Here is a 26,290-nt window from a genome sequence, read left to right on the forward strand (position 1 = left end):
TGTATATATTTAAGAGTCATATTTTGAAGAAAAACTATTTAAAATATCTGTATTCTGAGTTTTCTGTTTAGAAAACAGAGACAAGAATTTCTTCTTCTGAACCTGTCTTCCACCCAAGATATTTTCTGCAGTCCTGAGAAGTAGAAAACTTCTGCTTCTAAGCTCTAAGAAGAGATTTTTATTGAGTCATGTGGTTCCAGGAGATGATGTAGAAAAGAAAATTCCTTATTTCTTGATGTTATTTCATTATAAGCAGCTTGCTTTTATTATTAAACTGAGACTATGAGGAAGTTAACTTGCACAGGTTTTTTGGTTTCTTGGGAGGGACAAAGGGAAGCTAGAATTCCGTTTAGAGCCTCTGCCTTCAAAATCAAGAATGCACAGAAGTTATTTTATATATTTAAACTCAGTCAACTTGTTCAGTTCTCAGGTTTTGTCTCCAGAACCAAGTTACTGTGTGATATACTACATAATTTATGTCATTTACCAAACTTACTTTGTGAAAAGACTACCGTGAATGATGCTACCATATTTTAAGTCGTTCTTTATTCTTCTCAGTTTGTTACAGCTTGAAATTAACTTGATTAGGCTAAGAAGAAAAAGAAAATGTTTCAGAATAAGTGCATACCAAATTTATGTGGAAATATTGACTTTATTTTCATTCTGCATCCTGTCTTCATGTTAATCACCTTGCAGGTTCAGAGAAGCTATTATTTGAACTGTACAGCTCTTTCTATGTCTCTCCCTAATCAATTTTTAAAGTTTTAAAGTACTTTAAAAAAATTTAAACCATCAACCATCAGTTTTGGGGGAGATGTAGATGAAGACAGGGCCTTTGATAAAACCTGAAAACAACCCTAAGTTGAAATGGCAAGTGGCACTGATTTAAGTACACCTCCTATGAGCAAACCTCAGGTCAGGCAATACTCAAAGCTCCTCAGAGCTTTTGATCTGTTGTTGCAGTTTGCAGTGTAAAAGAAAATCAGAAGAATTTTGAGTAAGATAGGACAAGGCCATGGATGGTTTTCAAGCTTTTGCTTTAAAACAGTTTATAGTTATGGGTGAGCTTTTATTTTTTACCAAATCCTTGGAGGCAGTCACCTGATCTAAGTCACCAGTTGACACCTAGCAGAGTCAACTCTGATAAGGAGTTGCATCTTGCTAGCTGAGCTGTTTGGCTTAAACTTGCACCTTCTACTTGTTGATTACCTTATGCAAAAAGTGAATACCTAGTTAATTACTATGTCTCCAATGAAAAGCAGCAACATTACTCCCTAGGAAATTAATTGTTTTTTCTTGTGAATCCATTCCCATAGTTACTTTTGTAAGTAGTTTTGTTGATTTAGGGGTGAGATTAGGGTCGGGTTTTTCCTGCATGATACCTTATTCATAAAATCTTACAATTTTTCCTTTGTTTCCTAATTCCTTCATCATTTGTTAATGACAGTAAAATAAAGCTAGAAACTCTGAGGATATATGCAAAAAAAATTCCTTTGAAAGTAAGAACTCTGAGTACTGTCATCTGAAAATCTCTATATTCTCAAACCTTCTGTGATTTAGCCTGTGACTTAATTCACTATATGGTACTGTTCAAGAAAATAAGCTTAAGTTATGTTTGGTTCTGGTTTTTGCACCTGTTAGAACAAAAAAACCCCAAACAAAACATTGAAGAGAATAACATTGCCTGGCTTGTTTGGCTCTAGAGGTACATCATTTAAGATATCATTGATGTAACTTTGGAAACTTCTGATCTGTCTATGACTTTTCAGGTCTGATATCTCCATCACACTCTACTGAGCCAGGTTAATAAGTGAGAACAGAGACACTCACATTAAAAATTAAATAAATTGGAAGAACACAAGGAAGAAAAAAAGGGAAAAGGGGAAAAAAAGGGAAAGAGAAGAAAGAAGAGAAGAGTGATTAAATCCAATGTTTATTCCCTTGCCAGTGGTCTGGGAGAATCCTTTCAGCTTTATCCCACTCAGCTAAAACCCTCCACCTCTCTCACACACAGCAGATTAATTGATCAGTGTATGTATTTTTGAGTCCCCCTATCCCATTTCCAGTCTGACGGTCAGTGGATCTTATGGTCATAATCCATGTTGAAAAAATTTAAGTCAGTACATGCAGAGTGTTAATTACACCATTATGAGCAGTGGTAGAAATGGAGCTCTTTCCTAAGTCTGCTGGCTGGCACCCTGACTGCTTGTTTTTATTTGTGGCCTCACCACAGAATTTTTGTGTGTTTGAGAATAAGCCAGTTTACCACACTACCTCCAAGTCTTTCAGCTTTAAAATGCAATGCAGCCTCACCATGAGACTTAATTAGGGTCCAGAACACTGGTTAGAATCAATGGCGAAAGAGGCTTTTGACCTCACAGAAGGTTAATAATAGGATCTTAATATCTGTAAGGCACTTTAAGACACTTGGATGAAAGGTGAAATAATGTAATAAGGAGCAACAACAAAAAAAGTCACTGAATTCTGACCATGCTGAGTTTGCATTGCACGTGGCCTGTCTGTAGATGCAGAATAATATAAAGAGGTAATTACTTAACTTTTTCAAAATGGGGCTGCAGTGGAAAATATAAATGCTAGGGAGGTCTGCTTTTTATACACAAAATATGTACCAGCAGCAGCTTTATGATCATTTTGTTACAGCTCTTAAAATGAGCCAGTGTGCTAGACTTCCACCTGGTTCTTGTTCTTTTTTTGCTTATCTTGCATGCATGTATTAAATGCCTTCCTGGAATACACAAAATGCTAATCTAAAACTGGGAGCTTCTCTCTTTTTTTTTGAGAGAGAGTTGGGGATCTGTCAACCAGGATCATTTCAGAGCAAAGTCCATTGTTTAGTAAATACTGCCAGGATCTCCATGACCACGGAAGAAGATAGTGATGTATTTGCAGCCTTATGGGTTTAAATATTCTTCTTAATTTCACCTTACCTGGAATCTTTCTGTTACCAATGTCCAAAAGTTCAGCTGATCAACATCTGGAAATAAATGAATAACTAGATGCACCCAAACCAGAAAAGCAGATTGAACTTGGAGGAAATTTTAATTTTAAGTGTATGTCTTGGACTGTTACCAGAAGCCCTTTAGAATGTCATTGTTCTTTGGGGGAAATTTGAATGTGGACAAAAAGACCATTAATAAAGGCTGTCGAAACATCTGTTAAAAATCTGCAAGTTACAAAATATGCATTAAAAAGATAATTAAATGGAGATGGTACATTTTAAAGTTCTTCATTTTCTCACTTGTAAAATTCTTCATGCAGTAGGCTTAGGCCAGGTATACCTACTGGTATATAGCTGGATTTTTTATGTTCAAAGAGAAGAAACAAAGACAAAGACCAACCATTACCTCCACTCCCTTCCTCAGTTCATAGTTAGAGTGTGCAGGAAGATGTTTTCCCTCTCTGGAGAGCAGAGGAGGGAAATGGCAGTTGTGAGCAAGAAAAAAAAGGACATTGCTGTTCTGCTCAACTAAGAGGAATGCAGAAGACCTCTGCCCTTCTCTTCTTCCTAAGGGATCTGCTTCCTCCTCTACTTAAGATCAGTGTGTGTCTGCTCCTTTCCAAGTATTCCTAGCTGGAAAATAATAATAGAATCTCACTCCTTTTTTCTTGGCTGAAAAGGTTTTTAACTCTGCCAGTTGGGATATCTGCCCCAGGCTCACTCTGCACCTGTGCTGGGTGCTAGAGTAGTGTTGGACCCATCCTGCTCATCCCAGGGAACATGACTGCTGCAGGGTGCTTGAGTGAAACATCCCCAAATGGCTTTGCCTGTGAATATTCAGGAGCTTTTGAACCCACCATCTGACGAAGGACACCCTGCTACTTAGTCCCCTGAAAATCTACTTGAAATAAAACCAGTAAGGGTGCCTATCCCCCCCATCTTCCCACTGTTGATTTTTGAGCTTTGGAGACTGTTTTTTTTCCTTTATGAATTTGCATTTTGTGGGATTATGATGATGACTGCTGCCGGAAAAACCAAGTTTTGCTGACTGACAACGTAGGTCTTACCCTGCATTAGGGATTGCCTCTACACCTGTATGTATTAAAAGTCCCTGAACTGTAAAGACATATCTGGAAGCATGTCCTTAAGAGGGAACAGTCTGGCTGGGATTATAAAGGAAATAGTGAAGGGCATTTCAGGCAAAATAGATGCAACCACAGGTGTAAAATGGAGGTGGTTTATGCAGTTCACTTTTTGTTCTGATTGACAATGTTTTGAGAAGACTGTGCCCTGCACACTCACTGAGCTAACACTGTATCAAGGATAAGGGGCAAATGTCCAAGTGAATGCTCTTTTAGTAAATCTGACTTCTAACCCAACTACAGCCCAGAAAGGACCAGACGGGGTCATCATTCCCAATAACTACTGTGACTTCTGCCTCGGAGGCTCCAATATGAACAAAAAAAGTGGCCGGCCTGAGGAACTTGTATCATGCTCAGACTGTGGGCGCTCTGGTAGGTGACTCCTTCTTGCATCTTTCTTGTACAAAGGCATTTGTGTGATTTGGTTATTACACCTTCTGAAGATTTGAAGAAAGGCAGCATATTTGGGAAGGGATAGAAGATGGAATCTTGCCTCTTCTCTGTGTTTGTGGGAAAGTATGACTGAAAAATTTTATATTATAAACCCCACTGTTGGATTCACATATTTGAGCTAATGGGGTCCTATGAAATAATGAAGTTTTAATGTATTTATTTGCTTTTGGGAACATTGGTACATGTACTAGATGTTCTTCACATGGAAGGAAAAAATCCTATGACAGTTTTACAGAATGGTCTTCTCTGTCTTTAAATGCTGCAATTATAACTATAAATTACTTCCAAGATTTATGAAAGTTGCATGACAAGCATTCCCATTGATTACACATTTCATGCATTTCTTCATCCAAAAAAGAAAGAGGGAGAAAATTACAGGGTAGGTATGGGGCTAGCTGTCAAGAATTATCCTCTTACAAGATGACTATCATTAGTTTTGTTTAAAGAGGTTTTTATTTCTCCCTTTTCTTCCCTTCTCTCTTTTTAAATGTAGGCAATTGTGTCTTTCCCATTCTGAGTTGTCTTTATTTCTGGGCTGTTGTTCCTTCCTTTCTTTTTCCCTTTTTTTTTTTTTTTTTTTTTTTTTTGAAAATTTTATACCAGCTGAACAGTTATTTATAGCTCACATAGGAGGTAGTGGTGGCGGTAGAGTGAATTGGGAGACCTTTAACAACTGCATATTCCAGCATTGGTCCAAGTTTCCACTTGTGCTACTTTTGTATAGTGGTGATACTAGTGGTGATAAGATGGTCATATAGAAATCTGAAAACCAAAGAGGCCTTCAAATTCAGTATGAATGCTGCTCCTTCTGTACTGTAGTCACTGAAAGATGTCTGTTGCTTCATGGCTGAAATGTGATGTAGAATATTCTCATACTAAGGAAATGGCCTTTTTATGCTCCTGCTGAAGTTCATAGTAAGCCTATTACCACCTTCAATGGGAGAACGATTAGACTCTCACTGAAATTGCCTTCTGCAGTTGTTGTGACCTCTGAAGATACTCTGAAATTATACTGGTCACCAGAGGATCAGTGGCAACTCCTTTGGTTTTCTCCAGGGCCATCCTTACAAATGCTGTGCAGTCAGAGACATGGACTTTTTAGTGTACATATGATTACTTCCACTAACTGAAGGGGGAAGTCCATGGGGTCTGTGGTGCCATCTTGGAAGATGATTGCCCTTCGCCTTGATTGTTATATTTCAATATAACTAATTTCAGCATTGTCCTGATTCGGCACAGCGAGATGGATCCATATTTTATTGCTACTTAAACATTGCTATGGTGATTATATCAGAATGCAACACAAATCCATTAATTCCCTTGATTCCTTAGTGTGATAGAACAAGTAGATCAGCCTGTAGCCTAAACTGTGTAAAATCAGTTCCATTAAATGCTATCCTTGTACAGATTCTGACCCACTTGGGTCATTCATAGGGTCTGCAATGCTGTGACTGATGTGTGATGAAAGTGATTAAGGTATAACCACACACTAATCTCTAAACTAAGACAATGAAACCTCTTTGGTGTCTGCCATCTTTCTCTTTTATAATAATGGAGAACATTTTCATTACACTGAAAGAGAGGTCATGGAAATTATATTGCTTCTTCTGTTCACAAAGTCAGTAAAATCACATTTCTACAAAATGGTTTATCTCCAATTTTGTTATATCCATTTTCTTTTTTGTGAACAGGATTTACTTCTTTCTGTCTCAAGCAATGCAGTGTACTTGTTATATGGCTGATTCCTGTAGCTGGAGCAGGGACCCAACAGTTGGTTGCTTAACACCATGCTAGTGGTTGTGAATAACAAAATAGGTGGTCCCTAAAATCTCACACTTCAGTTTTGCTGGGGCACAAGAGATATCTTTTTCTCTACCTTCTCTAAAGAGGGAATTTGGAGGTTGTACTATTTATCGCCTAAAAAGTTTGACTGAGAGAAAACAAACCTCAATTTCACAGATTTCAGTATTTGACTTCTCTTTTTAGGAGTCTTCTTATGGTTGTTGTTGCCGTTATTGATATTCTGTGTGGAGAATTTCCTGTTCCATCTTGAAAGTTGGATTGACTCACACAAATTTGAACTTTTCAGTGTTTCCCAAGATGGGTTACTCCTCATCTCAGTTGTTATAGTTGTTGAACTGTATGTGTTAGTTTTGGGTTTTGGATTTTGGTTTTTGGTTTTTTTTTTTGAAGGACATGCCATGAAATTTGAATTAAAGTATTGGTTTAGGTTACTTTCATTTAGTCTTCAAAATGTATTTCATTTTGTCTGCAGAGGAGCTTCTTTAGGATCAGGTGGAGAACGGGGATATAAAGTAGTCCTGAGGTTGATGAGGTATCTAGTGGCTCACATTTCTTTAGCAGAAAATTTGTGACTGTTGATGCCGTTGTGCTTAGAGCTATAACAGTGTCTCATTACTTACATTGTCTAAGAATATTTAAAACTTGATCTAAGTAATCATGAGGAAATATTTTGCTGTCTTTTGAACAGAGGAAAACATGATTAACCCTTTCGCTGCTGTAGCTATGGGCACCTGTGGTGTTTGTAGATTTTTTCTCTTGGAAAGAGAAACTGATCCTTTGTTATTTTTCTTACTGGAGTTCTACCAATACTATGTTGTTGGGGTGCGCGGGCACATACAAGCACACACCTATGAACTTGATAGTCTGACTTGTTTAATGATAATGAAAATGATGAAAAAAATTATGATGATGATGCCTGTTGCTTAACCCATGTGCTGATATATTCATCATACATGTCAGCTCATTTGGGAAGAGAAGGCAGGAGGGACGAAGCAGCGCCAGCACGCACTACGGAGGACTTGTTCGGTTCCACGTCAGAAAGCGACACCTCGACCTTTCATGGCTTTGACGAGGACGATGCAGAAGAGCCTCTCTCGAGCCGAGGAGGTGGCTGTGGTGGCAGGTCTCCCTCTGCAGACAATAAGGGCGGCTGCTAAAATAACTAAAAAGACACAGAAACTCTGAGCTGTCCTTTTCACTACTAAGATTATTATTACCTTTTTCTTTTTTTAAATTTTAGGTCCTCTTGGGTTTTTGGTTGGTTGGTTTTTTCCTCCTCCCCCTTTTTTTTTTTTGTTATTTTTGTTATGTTTTCCCTGTGGGGTGTACACTGAAAGCACAAGCATTTAAAGCTCTTGACAACTACTTTGAAAAGACAGAAGGTTTTTGATTTTCCTGTTTTGTTTGGTTTTGTTTTTTTGTTTGTTTGTTTTCTTTTTTTTTAAATTTGGTTTTCTCCCACCTTGCCTCCTTCTCTTTCATTTTGGAAACATAAAAAGTGGATTTAATATTTTTTTTAATAGTGAGCAGAGTTGATTTTCTTGTCTTTTAATATATATATCAGCAAACCACAAAAAATACAGATGGGTTGGAGAACAGAAAGTAAACCCAAATAGGTTTTTTTAATTATTATTATTATTTATATATTCTATGTATTATTAGAAAAACTACTTTTTAAATAAAATAGAAAAAAAACAACAAAAAAACAATGGATGTCTACTTGATAATAGAACTGTTTCTAGAGAACCACTGTGGGCAGACTTTATCAGGGGACAAGGAAACCCTTGGTGTGATGGCTTCTGCATTTTGAGATTTTGCACTTACTGTAGTATGTGAAGTCTGGCTCTTCTCATACATCTGCTACTCTACAGCCTGAAAATACAAGCAGCACCATTGAAGACCATGGCCTTGGGGAACACATTTTCATCTCCTCTGGACACCTTTACACTCAATAGATCTCTTCCTCCCTGCACCCCTTCATGTCTTCCCCACACCGTTCTAGTTTTTTTTTCTTTTCCTTCACCTTTCACTTGATGGACAACAATTTCCAAGCATAGGCATGGAATATGAATGGCACATCATAGACATCACAGACAAAACAAAAGGAGGAGCAGAATTCTGGAAGAAATTACATGGGAAAATACCTCACCTATACTATTCTTTCCATTTTTAAATTTCAATTCACAGCATTTTTTCCTGTGTTGCCCTGTTTTTTCTCTCTGTAGTGTCTCATGAGACACTTTATTTGCTTTTTAATAGCTTCTTTTGAAATAAACCAAAGCAATACTAATTAAGGGCAATGGAGAAGAGAGTGACTCCCTTCCCAGCGACTTTCCCAGAAAGGAGGAAACATGCAGCAGGATTTGAAAGGTATGTCTGAGCTGAAATGTCTTCCATTCAATTGTGAAATTTCTTGCCCTGGCTTTTCAGCAGACCCCTGACTGAGCTTTGTTGTAGCAGCAAGTCCCATGGATTAAATTGTATTATAATTATGTGCCACATTTATGCCCGTGGTGAAGGTAATGGAAGCTTTTTGAGAGCAGGATTCAGACTTGTGTACAGTCAGAAGTGATGCAAAAGGAGTCAGCGTGTAGGTATGTTTTGCTGTCCTAGTGCAGGCAAAAATCTCCCTGAAGCGCAGGGACAAGGTTAGGTTCTAAAGATCTATTTTTACTGATGTGCATAATGCAAACAGGGTGAAATCATGACCTGATTTAGAGCAAAATCAAAAGAGACATTTCTCTGGACAGTGCCTAATCCTTAAACTGTAGGTATGTATTATTGATACCAGAGTAGAAGTCTTAGCCTTGCAATAAAGAATTTGGATATGTACAATGAAAGAAGCCAGACCAAATGGACTCCATTTCTCCTGCTTCTTTGCTAGGGTAGTCTGTCTGTGAGAGCAATTTCAATTCCCTCCCACACCTTCCAACCTTGAAGAAAAAAGGGGAACAATTCAGTCTCTTGTCTTTTTTATTGGTCTCTTTAGACATAGAATGAGCAGTGGCCAAATTCAGCTTTTAGGTATACAGGCATACATCCAAAATATAAGATAACTGATGTCTAGATTACATGAATAATCTGCCTTCAGGATGCTGTTACAAAACATTTCAAATGCCTCTGTATGTGTATACCAAAGAACAGGGCATGCCAGAGCCATGCACACTTGCCACGAGAGAGCCTTGTTTAAGCTTTCCCCATTTTGATAATTTTTTTTGATGCTATTATTTTTTTTTCTGATTTTTTATAATCAGTCTAGTGTCTAATCAATTATATTTTGACATAATTGTGTCAATGAGAAGTGTACTTTAACTAATAAAAACATTAATTTCTTCCACAACCAGTCCTTTTTTTCCTCTGAAATAGTGCAAGATAAATAGATAATGTTTTGCTACTGTTCTGTATTTACTAAAGCTCAGTCCTTGCAGCACCTGAATTAGGTGGCTGAAACCTACCCAAGTACATCTTTCTGAAGAACTCCCATCACTGTATAAACTGCAGGACAGGCATACTCTAGATGGAGTTTTTCCAAGTGGAGTCCTTAACATTGTCTTTTGTGAACCATGCCTAACGCGTTCTGGGCTCTTTTGGAATACAAACAATAATCAGATGCCCATAATTCATTAAGTCTTGACTTAGTTTCACAAATGCAGTTACTATAACAATGCATACAGTCTAAATCCTTTCGCAACCAAACCACCCATCTTTGTGACAACTGGGTAGCACAGTACCCTCAGAAAGAAGCCACAACAGCTCATGAAGTGCATACAAATTGCCAGCTGACATTTATTACAGATAGCATAGAAAATCTTTTGACAGTTATTTATGTCATTAATGTGTATATGGATGCTCACTCATTCAATATAGTCCTGAGAGACCAAGTAAGGTAAAATTAATTCACTTTTATGGAGAGAGAGTAGTTCTTGGATTTCTCAAGATGCTTTATGAGATTCAGATAACCAACATGAGTTTAGTCCAGCAGGCTGAGTAGTGTGGCACTGACCATGGGAAGGCATTGATCATAGTGAGGAAATTAGGATGTAGAGTTGAAAGCTAAAAGAGTACTTGTTTAAGCTATGTTGTAAAGTAGTGTTAATAGTGAATATTGCATGGAGTGGTGATATGGAAATGAAATATTCTCAGGATATATAGTGCTTGAGTGAAGGCTGGGAACAGGGAAAGAAGGTTGGTAGCTCCTAAGTTGGAGGAAGATGAAAGCAAAGAAAAGGGGCTGCTACATAAGACCCTCTCATGAGGGGAAGAATGACAGTGTTAATGAAGCAGAAAATATATAGGAGAAAGTTTCGTAAGTGCAATTAAAAAAAAAAAAAAAAGTACTCTGACACTAGCATAACCAGTTCAGAAATGAGAGGACTGCATAATATCAATTGTATCTTAAAGGGCACTTAGGTCCCAAACCAAACTAGGAAGGCATTAAAAAAGTTTGCAATGCGAATTTTGTAATGCAACTAAAAATTTATCTTTGAAATCAGAAAGAAATGTGATGCCTCCTATTCCCCAGTGATTTCAGCAGTTCAATGAAACTGTCCTTCAGAAGTTCTTCAAAGGTGTAGCCCTTCAACTAATCACAACCCTGGCTATTCCAGTTCTCCTCCAAAGATGTCCTTCTCATACAAGAAGGCTGGCACAAGGCTGTCCAAAGATTCTCCTGAAACACATGCTTCCAACAAACCATGTACCAAAATAAAACAACCCCAATGTGAAATGTGAATAAAGGGGTGTTTCATTTCAGGCCCTTAATGCAGACTTTTCTGTGTTTAATCATATAAACTGTCTCCTCAGGCACCTTTCCATTGCTCCATACTAAAGGATCTTAGAAAACGCACATAGTTTCTGGAGTCATCCTCTGCTAACTCTGATTCACAGATGGGAGCAGGAGAATAAAGGAAGTGGCATGCTGCTTAAACAGCTGATAAGGGAGAAGAAAGGCTACATGGAGTGGGCACTGATCCTTAGCCTATTCCCTTTTGAGGCATTTAATTAGTTGAAATTTTAGCAGGGACAGACCTCAGCTTTTTCATGAAAACAGTATAAAATGTCAAGCAGGATAATATACATTGAGAAAATTTTTAAGTAAATACAGGATTCTGGCATAGAAGTTACAAAGTAAAAGGAGAACCAGGCATTTGGTGGAAGAGGAATGGAACTGAAATCGGACTTGCTTCACTTTTCATCTCTTCCCTTCACCCAGACACCCCCCAGTTTTGTGGGCTGGATATTTTTTCTTGAATATGTAATGGTGCTTGGAATAACATCGTATCCATGTGGTAAGGTCATAAATGATGAGCCTAGGCTGCTGAAACAAGGGCCAGAGAGAACTTTACCACTGACTTCAGAAGGATTACCACTGGGCTTTCTTAGCTATTGCTTTTATTGAATGAAACCTCTCTGTTAATATGCTTGCTGGTATGGTGTAGACAAGCTCTGAGATGGCCATTTGTTTCAGCAGAATGTGTTATTAGAGTCCCCTCCCCGCATTGTTTTGCCTTTGAGCTTTTACATTAGTTATTCATTTTGAGTTCCAGTTTGCCATTTTACAGACCTCAGCTTAGGCTCTTGACTGAAGACAGAGGCTCAGTTTGCTGCATGGAGCAAACAAAACTGCACCCAGAGAGTCAGAGTCCTGACAGTGCTGGGGCACCACTGTGTTCTCTCCTGCCCACTTTGCCTTTCTTTGGTTAATTCTTGCAATGATATTTTGAGATGGGCCCTAAAATAATAGTTCTAATACCATAAAACTATGGAGTTTTCAAAGCCTGGCTCTTCATGCAATTTGTCTCTTCCCCATGGCAAGCAGTTTTACTGGATCAAATCCTCAAGCAAACATTGTATTCACCCCACTGGGAGTCATCTTACTACAAAAATTGCAAAATGTGCCCAGTGTGTTTTTTGCTGCAACATATGTAGATGTTTCCAATTAACACCCATTTCACATTCTCCTTTTCTTTTTTTTTAAATTTATATGAAATTTGTACTTATAAGTAAAGTATTGAGGCACATGTATGAGTTCATGCTCACATGGGGTTGTTTTGACAAACCTCACAGTGCAGGAATTCAGCTGGGATGAGTTTTTGCTGACTAAGCCATTACAATAAACCCTACCAACCTTTGTTCTCTTTGCCAGATATCCACCAGTGTAGAAAAAAACCCCAGCCTGTATAACACCATAGAATACTGAAACTGAGTCAGAACTATTTTGATATCCCTGTCTGTATTTTCATGAATGCAAATTGCCAATTTCAGAGAAGACAAGTTGTAATAACATTTAGAAAAAAAACCCCAGCTCTTGGGATTTCCAGGCCTGATACCTCTGTTAAGTGGATGCTGCCAGTTCATATCTTTGACTTACTCTTTTGTCTCTGGAAGCTCCTAAGATTTTGGACCTTTGTGTAGTCTAGAACTGATATGAGAGATGTGGGAAGATATGGGAAGAGGCACTTGCATTTTGTGGAAATAAAGAGACTATTTTATCTAATCCTGCTCAGGACCTTAGCAGTATGTAACTTAGTCAATTCATGGGGTAAATGCAATGAAAAATGCAATCTTTCATTCTTTTCAGAAGTTATTGCATTGCTGCCACCCCATGTGTATCGTTTAGACTTCTGAAAATGTCTTTTGTGCCATGATGTATGTGCTTGTGGCTCCCTACATATAATTAGCAATAGAGCTAGGTAATTAGAGGAGGATTTCATAAGCAAAGGTCTTAACCTCTACTAAAGAGGCAGCTATCTAAGCTGAATGATGAAGGTTATTTAACAATATTCCCAATAAGAAAGATTGACAGTGTTCAGTGCCTTTCATTTTGATGTGCTTTTTCTTATCCTGTTTGCTTTGTGCTCATTTATGGCTTCCACAGTCAGTTGAAACTGAGTCTGTTGAGCTATATTTTCAAGGAACTAGAATGCAAGCAGTGTTGGAAGTTTGATTTGTGCTGTTCCTTTTTTTTTTTCTGAACACGTGCTTTTTTGTCTGCTTGAGTTTGTTTAGTTTTACTTTGTATTGCCTTTCCCTCTGCAGTCAGCCCTGCCCTCGTGGATTCCAGCAGCCTTCAAGCAAGACATTTCAGAAGAAGACCGAGAGAAGCCAGGATGCTTTGATACTTCTTTCCTTGCCCTGACTCTTCCACACCTGACTTCCATCTGGCACAGGAGCCTGGACTGTGGGAAGTTGGCTGCCAACTGTTGAGAGAAGTTCTGGGGATGCCCTAAGCTGGTGCAATACAAAGAAGTTTTTTGAAGTCTTGATTTCACTTTAAGTGTGTGTATAAACCCAGGTCAGGCTGGAATTGATCTACAGTAGAACTGACTGAAAAACAAACAAACTGAAAAGGACAACTATTTTATTTATTTCAATATTTAAAAAAGAAGTGCTGAAGTTGCACAGTATTTTTGTTTGAAATACATTTTACTTCAAATTTTAAATGAAATTTTGTGAAGACATGAAATTTTAAAAAGCACTTGCTGTAAAATAAAGACTGAATATTTACTTTAAGAAAAAAGCTTTTTTTAAATAATGAAAATAAAGTTCAACTCTGCTCTCTCTCTCTTACTTTAAAGAAGCCATTCATACATGTGCTGGGTATCTTTGTGTTTTGAACATTGGATGTGGTAAGTGAAGATTGCTCTGGTTTATTTTCTCCTTAATGATATTATCCTGTTAGATGCTTAAAACTTACTTCGCTGTACTGTGTTAGGCACAAATCTGGACAAAAACTGTTGGAGTAGCGAAGACCAGGCTCAGTGGTTGAATTTTTTTGTTACCAGATTTTGTGTCCATTTCAAAGGACTGTCTTCTCCCAGTAGGATTGATGTGTCTCTTCTGCATGGTAAAAGAGGTTTGCTCTTGAGCAACTCTGTGAAATACTTCTGCTGAAAGAGGGGTTTAAAAATTGAAAACAAATCTGTTCATTTTTGTATTATTTTTTGCTTTGGTAATTCCACAGCTGATTGTGAGTTGGTTGTAAGGGAAGTATCTAAATGTTAGGTGCTCTTGGCATGGATCTTGCTGTCAAGGATGATGTCATGCACAGAAAACTTGTGTACTTCAGCCCTTTCTGAAGTGGTAGGGGACTTCTAAAAGCATACAGGTGCAACCACATGTCTGCAATAAGCAACAGAGGTTACCATGCAGGAGAAAGATATGAGTTCCCACAGCTGCAGTCCTAAGTTTTCCTGTGAGGCAGCGGGGAGGGATGGTCACATCCCAAATTGTGAGTTGTTAGGCATTTTCCTGGTGAAAAAGGTGTTCTTCGTACAAGCCCCGGAGGGTTTTGTTGGCCGCCAGATGTGCTCGCAGTGGATAGCACTGGTCTGTTCAGTGTCATGTGTGCTGCAGTCTAGTAGGGATGCAGGATAGCCTTGTGTCCTAGGAGAGGAGTATTGGACTTGGCTCTGTCTGGCACCACTGTTACAGAGAGGAAGCAAACTGAGGGCAAACCACACCAACAATTATTGGGATTAACCCTAAGGGTATCGGCAGAAAAAAAGCTGGGTTTTTAAAATGTGGCTTATGTTGGCTTTCAGAATGAAAAAACTGTGTCTACAAAAATGCATGCTGACTAGGTGAAGCTGATAGAAAACCTGATACTGTGTTTCCTGCACACCTAGAACACAAACTCACCTCACTGAGAGGTTTCCATGTGTCAGTAGCGGCAGATTTTTTACTCTTCTCCCTTTCCCTTCTCCCACTTCTTCCCAGATTAAAACAGAAAGTCAAAAATAACCATGTAAGGTAGCCCTGCTCCAACTAAATTAAATGACAATTTGTGTCCTAATTGGCCTCTTTAGCAGGATGGGTTTGCTTTGCTCATGTTGCTGGTTTCTAAACTTGCAGTGGGGAACTGCCTCTAGAGAAAAAAAAAAAAAAAAGAAAAAAGAAATGTTTTCATTTCATTGAAATATAAGACGCACAACTGGAATGAAGATTTGAAAACTGTAGGGTCTGTGTTCAGTTTGTGTAATATTCCTTCCAAATAAAAGTTCTGCTTCCAGCATCCCTACTGTATATTCCTCTGTAAATAGTACTTTCCCAAAGCAATTCCACAAAGTCTTTTTTAGTGCAAATAATCTTCTTTTGAAAAGACGTTGTTGAGTAACATATATGTACATTTACTTTTCTAAGCTCTCCATTGTTTATAATACTCTCTTTGAAGCTTAAAATAAAACTTCCTTCTCTATTGATTTTGTTTCCCTTTTCCATTTTGTAAATTATGACTTTTGTCCCCGGATTTTGTTTTGTATTTCCTAATGAACCATGACATTAACCGAGAATTATCTTAGTTTTTCTCTTTTACTTTCTCTTCTCCATTCATTGGACTGCAGAAAATGGTCCTGTTACTTGCTATAGTGAAGGTGGGCAGGAAATAAAAAAGTGCTTCTCTATAGGACTCATCATAAGAGTGTTTTCTATCATTTGGTGACAATAGAGGATCTTCCTAAATATGTTTGTATTTTAATAGCCTTCTTCATGAGGTTAGTAGAGTTGTATTAAGGTAATTTGCAGTCAAAGGTGGAGTCTAAGCTATATGATAGCTGTTTGCATAGATTTTAGTGACATTGCCTTAAGGAGTCCCGCCCCTGCCTATGCTGTTTCCAGTCCAGTCACTGGAGTAACTGGAAGCTATGATCCCCTTTGCATTTCACAGTGCTGGCATGAGCCTTCCCTTTCCCTGTACATGCTTTAGATTAATGATATGGCTGTATAGAATGAAAAGAGACGGAGGACATACTGTTTCAGATTAGATGCTATCTTTTTAGGAAACTCTGTGTGTGACATCTTCCCTAATGTGTTATTTTTTATAAAGCTCTGTTATACAGATGGGCTCCTACCTGCCTGATTCTTAACATCTGTGTGACAGACTGTGTGTCTTTGTGGCAGATAATTAACTATTCTTGTTCTTCTTTTATAGCCTTTCCCTATAATTTTTTATTTTTCTCAGGTGTAATTTCGGTTTCCATTAGTGTTTTGGTTTTCCAGTCTTTCTTTGGGTCAGTACAACTTGAAAACTTCACTGCTTGCCTTCAGACCTTATCTTTACCTGTGCAAGGCCTTTGGCCAATTGATTGGAGGAAGAAGGAAATAAAAGGCAGTTTCAGCTACCTTTGCTGTCACTGTGGCTCTTTGCAACCTCTTTGGGATCTGATAGACCAGCTCATGGATCCCTTAGTGGATTGTCCTCAGCTGTTCTGTGGCTTCCTTTTCACTTCTTGTGCACTGGGCACCAGAGGCAGCTGAAAAGGTGGAGCAGGTGCCAACTATCTCTGAGCCGTGCTGAGAAGGCAACTATGATCGTTTCCTTAGGGTGCACACAGAGGGATCGAATTGCTGCTCTTACAGCCCCTCCTAGATTCTTCCATTTTCCCTTTGTAATTTGATCTCAGATATTCCTACAACTACCTGAACTTCTTTTTCATAAGGATTTTATAGGGGCAGGTAATCTTTTCCTACCTGAAAACAGAGAAAGGAGGGGAGGGTTTGTGATGGCTCCTGGTCAGCGCTGCTTTTTCTGTTCTTCTCTAAGCTCCTCTTGAGCTTTCTGCTCTGCTGGAGAGGACAGAGAGACCTGGACAGAGGCTGGACTGAGGGCGAAGCTGAATACTGACAAGGGGAGGGAGGGAGGGAGGGAGGGAGGGAAGGAAGGAAGGAAGGAAGGAAGGAAGGAAGGAAGGAAGGAAGGAAGGAAGGAAGGAAGGAAGGAAGGAAGGAAGGAAGGAAGGAAGGAAGGAAGGAAGGAAGGAAGGAAGGAAGGAAGGAAGGAAGGAAGGAAGGAAGGAAGGAAGGAGGGAAGGAGGGAAGGAAGGAAGGAAGGAAGGAAGGAAGGAAGGAAGGAAGGAAGGAAGGAAGGAAGGAAGGAAGGAAGGAAGGAAGGAAGGAAGGAGGGAAGGAGGGAAGGAAGGAAGGAGGGAAGGAAGGGCGAGCTTGTGGCATCAGTGCACTAGGTCATCTCCCATTCTAACATCCATTGCCATTTTCATTGTCTTCAGGGGGTTATGATGCAGAGTGCAGAGCGAGACATTTCTGCTAAGGAGTGAATATGAATGTTGAAATTGGCCTTTATGGATGTCTGTTAACACCTTGTTTAGCTGAATGGGTTCCTCCCCACCACAGCAGAGCTGTTGTTACAGGCTGTCAGACTCCAAGAAATGTCTCTACAGAAGTCTTATTACTTTGAATATTTTTGTGCCTTTTTTTTTTCCTTTTAATTTTCTTTTTTCTTTCTATTTTGTTTCTAAGCCACAGGCCTGGAATTAGAAATGTTGAAGAAAAAATTTAGTTTCGCAGAAATTACCTGAATAAGCCCCTGAACAGATTTATGCTGACATAAATAGATCTTATTTTCCTGTTTGGAGAATGGCTCTTGCCAGTGAGAGTGAGGGATGGCAGCAGGAGGGACTAAAAGTGTCTTTCAGCACTGCAGCAGTTAATGGGTGCCCCCAATGCTGTGTTTCCCTGGACTGAGACTGAGCTGAAGGCTGTCAAGGCTGAGGGCTGGAATCCTGTTTTCTCTGGGTGGAGTGAAAAGAGCATCAGCTAATTTGCTTTGGCCTAAATGAGAATATTGCACTGCAAATTTTGCCTGCAATCAGAAAAAAAAAAAATCTGATTAAATTTGCATATTGGATTTGTGAGCCCTGCTTGCATTTAAATCCATCAGCCTATGGATGATAAAGAAAACCCATAACACTTTCTCTCTGAACCCAAGATTTTAATTCTCATTAGCAATGACATAGACTTCTCTGTACCCCATCATATCCCTGGTGTTGAAGATGGATGAGTAAGACCTCAGCTACGTAAGGCATGCATAGCAGAGCACATAAGCAGTGACTACTGCCCTCAACTTTGGCTGGGTGTGTCCAGATTGTGGCTTGATGTTTTTAAGACCTCCATTATCCCTTGGAAATTATTGTTTAAAGATTATATTTTGTTTGCTTCACTAAAGCTGGACATTTGCCACAGTAAAGTCCTAACTTTGATTTTAATGACATGAGAGCCATCCATCTGTGGCACCTCACCAGTATATTTTTGAAGACCTAACTATATTTTCTGCTGTTTCAACAAATGTTCTTGCAGTGTGCGTTAGAAACTTCTACTATCACATCTGTTATTTCAAGATGTTTTGTCTTTGCAGCCTCTAATTCTTGATGACTCCATGGAGGGTGAACCATGGTGGGAGAAGGATGGCATTTACTTTCATGAAAGCACAGATTTCTGGAGTACTGTTGTGGCTAATGTTGCCATCCATAATTAGAAACAGGTTTTCTTAATGTTGCCTAAGGCAGCTGTGGTAACTTTGAATGATCGACAAGCCAACCATGGCACTGTTAAGGAAAAGGCAACATGATTTGAGCACTGAACCTGGACAGTGGGATGAAGTTCTTGGAACTTCTGCTGCCTGTCTGAGAAAACCTGCAGAGGGCACTTCTTTTTTGGCAACTCAGCTGATGGATGGTACCTCTTGAGTAGGAACAGACATTGCCTCCCTTCAAGGTCTTAAAACTAAGTGGTTTGGGGTTTTTTGGAGTGGGGTTTAATTTCTCAGTGCTGCTCATCTTCCATAACCAATTCTCAGTAAAACCTAGTTTATATCTAGGTTTGCACAGGTGTTAAAAGTAATTTTTCACTTGGACTGAAGCCTCTTCCTATTACATTTCTTCAGTCTTTGCTGTTCAGTGTCCTCATGTCAGTGACTTCACTGTGGACTGAAGGAAGCAAATGAAGATGACCAAATTTCAATACACAGCCTGCTTTTTTGAAACTGAATAGAGATTTTAAGTAATGCTGGAGTTAGTTTTGTCAAGCATTGCTGCAGACTTAGCTTGCTATTTTGTATTTCTTTCCATAGCCAACAGCCATTAAATTCTTCATGTGATGATTTCAGGAATCAGTATTGAGGCCAACTCCCCAAGGTGAGAGGAAGTCATTGGACGGGAAATAGTGGAAAGCTGTCCTGTCACTAAAGGGGTATTTTTATTTTAGTGTTAACCAGTGTGACATAGCTTTCAAATTCATGTAGCACTTTGTGCAGTAGAGTTTGCATGGAATGGTTTTAAGTCTATGTTCAAGAAATTAATTTTCCCCTGTTGGTACAAATCATAGTTGCTTCACATCAGTGCTCTTCTGGGAGTGGCTTAAATATGTTAATCAACACTAAAGTCTTTCCAGCCCTTTCCCCAGGCTCAACAACTTGCTTTACAGTACAGTAAATTCTGGGTCAGAAGTCTCATCCATTGCTGGAATAGCTGGATTCTTAAAAGAGATGGTTCCAGGACTTCTCAGATCTTTCCATACTGACTCTGTCTCTGAATGCATCCATCAGCCATGGGGCTTAGGATATTTTTTAACTGTTCACAAACTCTCTCTAGGTTGAATTTGCTGTTGTACTGTTCGAGCATGCAGATGGTGCAGAGTTGTGTATTCCTTCATCTGGAGAAAAGGACCTTCCCTGCCTTTGGGGACTTCATTTCCCTTGCAGGCTCTTCATTACCCAGCTCTCTGAGACCCTTTCCTGACTTCCATTAAGGGCAATACTTCACAAGTACTGAGTGAGCTGAAAGAACAGAGACGAATATCCTATGGTCTGGAAATATGTGAAGAAAAATTAGTCCCCATTAGGCTCAGTGCAGCTAACACTGAGAATTGCCAGACATCTCGTGGGTGGTGGGATCCCACCCAACAAGTGAACACTGCAGGTGATGAACACCCTCAAAAGCTCTTAAAAGTGAAAGGATTTGAGGTACTCAGGGTCTGGGCAAACCAACCTATAGGAGAGGATTTCCCAACTTCCTGGCCATTAACAGAACCCCTGAGCAACAGTCCTGCTCGCCAATGGAGCAGCCAGTTAAAAGCAGGGCCAGAAGAGTCACAGATTGTTGTAGTACCATGGAAGGTAATTTTCTTTAATTGAATACCATAATATTCTACTTTTGTATAGGCATTGTTAAATCATTCCTTTGGTGCTGAAAAATAGCGAGACTAGTGAACTGTTTAATGAGGGACATTAGTGTCCACTGCCATGGAACTAGATGATTTCTTGTTTAGTCTGACGAGGCTATGAGTTGTGGAGGTTAAAGCAGCACTACTCACTTGTTACAGGTTAAGGAATGTCCAGGACTTTGACTTGACTAATCTGGGGTGGAAGGTCTGGTGAACTCTAACAAAAGAGGTCATGGATTTTAATCAGGTGGTCTTCCACTGAAGAAAAAAAAAGAAAAATCCTACTGTTTTAATCTCTGGCAACATTTTGTTGGACATTTACTCAAAAAGGCTATTGAAACAACTGAACTGAAAAATACCATGGATGAGGATAAAAGATTTTGGTTTGATTCGAAATGAAACACAATCTCTCCTTCTCAATGAAATGACCCTTTCCCGCTGCCAACTGTGCACAGGCTTGAATGAAACGTTTCATTTGTGACTATATTTTCTCTTTCTTAAAAACAATTCCCTTGAGTTCACTTTTGAAGCAAGCTACTGCTCCAAAATGAAAGTCCAGCTTCTTATTTGTGAGACACTGGTACAAAATGTCTCAACCTTTCTGAAAATCAGTTTTTTGCCCTGCCACCTCTTAATCCTTTCTTCCCTCCCACTTACTTTTGGCTGAAACTACTTTGTTCAAATTCACTCCTTCACTCAGATGTTTAGATCACCTTGAAAATGCATTTTTCAGAGAGTAAACAATGACATTTCACTCCCTCCTACTATGCTCATACTGATGCTCTTCAGCATGTGGTTATAGCACTTACGTCCCTCTAGATATTGATGTTGCTGGGAGTTTGGTGGGGAAGCAAAAAGTGGCTGCCTTGTTGATGAAGTCTCTATTGACACTTAAAAATTCCCAACCAAACAGGGGCTTTAACTGACAGAGAAGGGAAAAAAAATTAGTGTTTTCCAGCTTGTGGCACTGCATTACAAACAATGAAGAGTGTGCATGGGGATCACTGCCTGTTTGGCAGCTGAAAGGGATTCTTTAACTCAACAAGGGACTGAAGTAACTTGCTCTAAATTGGTCTTGTTTGTGCTGAGTGAGGCAGTTGTACTTATGTCTGAATATGCAGTCACATTAACAACAGTGTAAATTATGCTTCTGTGAGAAAGACAGACCTGTTGCATTTTCAGCATGTTCACATCAGTTATCAGTCATTTACCCATCATGTGCTGAATATCTTTACCTGGATGGTATGTGGTTACCTCATGTAAGAGCAATGAGGTCACTGTCTATGCAATGGCATGGTGTCTTCTGCATAGTTAAGTTTCTTTAATATTAAAATGAGACATTTAAATAATTTCTCTGGAGTTTGCCATTTGATTTGAAATTTCTGGAACTGTGCTGGCAGAGAATTACTCTAGAGTCATTCCTTAACCTTTCTAGAAAGTTAGTCCAGAGATCAGTAATACTCCCTCTTTTCCTCCTTTCCCCAAATTAATCAGCTTATCCTGTTTCCAAGTGACAGTTGTGTTTATGAGATGTCTGTTCCATGACTCATGGGTGAAATCACCTCTAAAGTTCTCCCCACAGCCCTTGATGCTTGAGGAGGACCACGGTGGTGTGGTGGGGTTGTCTTGAAGCTCTCTGAACTGACTGGGTGAGCATGGCCCAGTTTTAGTGAGGAGGTGTCCATGTCATGACACATCACCTTCATCACGCTCTCCTGCAAAATCCCAGCGGAGAAGCCCCTGTCAGAGTGCTCTGGGGAAATGACGTGACCCATCCACTGCTGCCACCGGCTCAGGTTAGACGCCCTTTGTTGGGTCAGTGTGAAAACTCTGGAATCTTTTCAAATGCTGCCTTGATATCATGGGCAACGCCAGGCAGCGCCAGGCATTCCTGCAGGCATGCTGCCATCTGTGGCTGTGTTAGTGGGGCAGTTTAACACCAGAGGTACTGGGGAAGGACCAGGTATTTGGACAGCAAATGTGGGTTCAAGCAGGTAGCAGAGTCCTTGTTCAGGTTAAAGAGAGGGGAGGAGGGCAGCGGTGGTATCTTGTTTTATGGGGGGATTTAACAAAGGCATTGTGCTCGAGGAAGGCTTTTCAGGCTGCCATTTCCCTAGCATTTTAAATACCACCCCACTCCTCTCATTATAGTTGGGGATTTTGGCTTTCCCAGGGGGGAGGAGATGTTCTAAATGGGCTGCCAGGGAGGTGGATTTAATGCACTAGGAAGAGCTGGCTTCACCAAGTTAAAAAGCAAAACAAAACCCAATCCTCCATTCCTATTTTTAGTGTTTATGACCAAGTATTTTTGCTTGGTTGCTCATTTTGAAAGGGTTTAGTGAGCCTGCCAGTTGATTGAAAGCCCTGTGGTGTGTGAGCTGGCCTGGCTGAGGAGCCTGCAGTGCATAGCGACGAGGTCGGAGCTGTGCCGGAGGTTTTTTTCCACTGCAGTTTGTTGAAGGGTAACGAAAATGTCCCCGGGGCAAAGGGGATGTTGGCTTTCCAGGTTGTGGTGATTCATCTTGCCTGGATAAGCAGTCTTTCTCCCACTCCTGCATTTTCATCTCCATCTACCTCACCCCCACTTCACTGCGCGACCAAATGCAAAGCCAGCCCCTCTCCACGCAGGGGTTTGGCTGGGGGTCTCCGGCAGCAACCCCGGTGAGCTGCACCGCCTGGGCAGCATTAGCATTCAGTGCCTGTCCTCCTGGCCAGTTCATGTTCTATAAATGGGTTTATTCTCGTTATTACGAGCGATGTCCCCGGCATATGGAGTCCGTGCGGTGCCTGCAGGCAGGTTTCCTTCCTGTTGGTGTTGGTAGGCAGCCCAAGCGCCTCCTGGCAATTAGCAGATCGTTACCCATAATGCAGCACGCAGGGATGCAGCCTGGTGGTTTTTCTGGAGGTCACTCTGACCTAATTCACCCCCAGGAATTGTACAGCGCTGGCATGACTTACCAGTGCATTAACAAGCTGATGCTTCAGTGCAAGGTTATTTGAGTGCTCCCACATTATTTTTCTTAGGCAAGAAATAGCCATTTTGTCTGGCGGCCAACAGTGGTTAATAGGGGCTAGTCTGGAAGCAGAGGGAGCCGAGTGCCGCCTGGTTTGGAGATGAGACGTCGGGGCATGTGGCATCTCCTTTGGCTTTAAGGCTGGGCACTGTTTCTGATCCAGGTCCTGCATTACCACAGCATGCTTGCAATGAGAAGGGCAGCGTGTGTCAGGTGTGCCTGAAGCCCCACACCTCGGCTCCAGAGGGATGGGCCTGTGCCCCAGATCTGCCCCAGTCCAAACCCCTGGGAGATATGAAATGGAGGTGCAGATTTCAGCCTGTCCCAGGCAGTTTTGGAAGGGCAGGTGTGCCTGGCTGGAGGGGGATACCCACACAGCAGCAGAAACCCTGGCAGGGCTCATTTCTCATACTCTGGGAAACCTGAACACAGGGCAGAGGGCTTGGCTGAAGCATCAGCCCAAATCAGGGTTGTTGTCCCAGGGCAGTGACTTGTGTGCACCAAAGTTAATTGTTGGCAGTTTTTAGAGACTTTTAAAATCTCTAATTTATTTATTTTCATTTCTCCCTGCTAAGATACGTGTGGCTGGATTGTGCATGCTGAGGAAGGGGCGTACTCAGGGAGAGGCACACACAAACCTATTGCAGTAAAACTGTTTTAAAACCTTTCTCAGGCAGTTTTCCTGTAAGATATGGGGCATCTGCTACCATGGGGATGGCGTGTGGGGCGTGACTTGACTGACAAGCCCAGAATAACTCAGTCCTGACTTGTCCCTTTGTACGCTCCAGAGATCACCCCGGAATCCCACCCAGTTCCTCCTGCCACCCTGTGCCAGACAGAGTTACACTGCCTTGTCCACAGCTGATCTTTTTGGGTGCACATGGGTCTGTGCATCCACATTTGTGCATACTTCATTTTGTATTTGCACGAGTGGCCTGAGCCAAACTTTGCTCTTCATATACCCTCTGGAATCCAGGCTCCTTATCCCAGCTGATGCTCTTGATGCTTAAAATGGTTTCAGAGGAAATTATGCAGCATTGTAGAGTCAAAGCTGTGCATGAGTAGAGCCGGTGGGTGGACTTTCCTCGGGCAATGAAATTTTCTGCAGAGTGCCAGGAGATGAGGGGTCTTTTGGCAGGAGCTTACTCCTTTGGTCCCCGTGCCCTTTGGTGCGTGCATGGCTAAAGGAACAGCAGGGCAGTGCAGGAGAGTGAGCTGCAAGTGCTACCTGCCCCACGCCACCATTTTATAGCTTCCCCAAGATCCCTGGCCTCGCTTTCAAACACAGGTCTGTCCTGCTTTCTCCAGTTACACCTGCCAAACTGCACCTGGGGCTGAACCGCTACCATTTACACAAAGGTTTTATTTGTCCCTCGGGTGAGCAATTAAAGTGGGCTCTCTTGCATCAGTGCCAAATATTTGAGCAATTGCTTGTAATTTATATAAGTTCTTCCACTGGAACTGGCAGTGCTGAGAAGCAAACCACCACCTCCGGAGCGCAGCTGGCCACCAGTCCTGGTGCTAATGCAGCAGAGTGCCCCTTCTCCTTTTGTGGGCTCAGTTTTAGCTCTGTCCATGCTGGTCAGAACAACTGTAGGGCCAGAAAATGAAATAATAGGAACTATAAGCTCTTCTACAGCTGAGTGGTTTCAGAGATCCATCAATTATTAAAGGCATTAATTCTTCCACAATTACTGGCACGTTGTGACATATTAGAATAGAGAAGAGTTGGTCTCCGACCAAATCAGACCGACCAGACTATTCAGTGAAACCACTGAGTCCTTTTGGACTCACTTCTTTAGCAGAGTTGGCAGTGCTGGAACACACTGGGAGAAACAGCTAGGTTTTTGCACTTCAGTCAGGACACAGGAATTCACAGTGGTGATATTTGCTCTCCTGTCTGATAATAATAAACCCCAACGTGGTGCCTATGAGACTTTGTTTTGTTTGTTTCTATCTTTTTCTTAAGCTGGATTGAACAGGGCCCTGTACTGAAGAGGGTGAGACAAGAGCTCTTCCCCTGCAGCCTCCAACATCTACCCCTGTCCTGGCCACCAGGAAAACGGTTACATTTTTCTGTAATGAAATCCTCCTGCTTCTCCACATCACAGAGATAGTGTGGCAGGTGGTGCCTTAGATCCTCACCCCACGGACACTTCCGAAGGCTTCTGTTCATGAGTACCTCCATTTGAGCAGGCAGGCATTTGTCTCTACACTCTAACACCTTCACACTGCAAGATGGGAAGGGCCAGGAAAATGCAGAGAGCTCCCCAGCCTCATCCCTCAGGAATGTTTGGTCTTTGTTTCTGAGAGTTGCAGCTTCTTGAGCCCTGGGATTCTGGCAGAGCCAAGCCCTTCAGTGTGCTTGGATAGTGTGAGTTTTTGAGGGCTTTTTCTAATCTGACTATTGTTGGCACCGCATATCTGTAAGCATGCCTTCTTAGACAGACAATTGAGGACTATCTTTTAAAATCATAACCATAAAATCATATCACTTACTGGAATTACAAGTTTCCCTTCTTTTGTACAGGTAATGGTAATAATTCTGTCTAATGATGGCAGTGGCCACAACAAACCTTATTCAATCTTAGCAGGAGGAAATGATGCATTTTCTTTGCATGTAAGCTTCCATTATTCGGATGGGGCTCCTGTGACGTAGGCCATTATTTCTGTAATGTGTATTTACGGTTGTTTAAAGACCTGAAAGTTTTTGGAATAAATCTGATGCAATGCAGCCAGGAGGCCTGTGAGTTTTCATCATGCTATTGATTAAAAAGCCCACCACTACACTGTGAAGATAATGGAAAGAATTGGAAACTGGGTAAAAATTCCTTTTATTCTGTATAAATAATTTCACATTTGTTTTAAAAGAAGAGTATTTGTTTATTTTTTTGTTCCTCAAGATAATCTCTGCCTTTGTTTGAAAAAGGTTATTGATTGGATCGTTAACTGAAATAGTCTGTGGC

The 26,290-nt window shown here is 40.7% G+C and overlaps 1 protein-coding gene across 6 annotated transcripts in view; it reads left to right on the plus strand.

Moving 5' to 3' along the window:
* The window catches only part of DPF3 (double PHD fingers 3), a 178,998-nt gene that overhangs the window by 145,547 nt on the left and 7,161 nt on the right, over window positions 1–26,290 (plus strand). For 3 of the 6 annotated variants that reach the window (XM_066188179.1, XM_066188177.1, XM_066188180.1), the window contains one exon: window positions 4,345–4,473. In XM_066188179.1, the coding sequence (XP_066044276.1) occupies window positions 4,345–4,473 (129 nt within the window). The other 3 variants (XM_066188178.1, XM_066188181.1, XR_010721901.1) reach the window with 2 other exon arrangements.

The sequence above is a fragment of the Chamaea fasciata genome, unplaced genomic scaffold (assembly GCF_029207755.1).
Source record: "Chamaea fasciata isolate MVZ Bird 193981 ecotype frontalis unplaced genomic scaffold, bChaFas1.0.hap1 SCAF_7, whole genome shotgun sequence".
Taxonomy (NCBI): domain Eukaryota; kingdom Metazoa; phylum Chordata; class Aves; order Passeriformes; family Sylviidae; genus Chamaea; species Chamaea fasciata.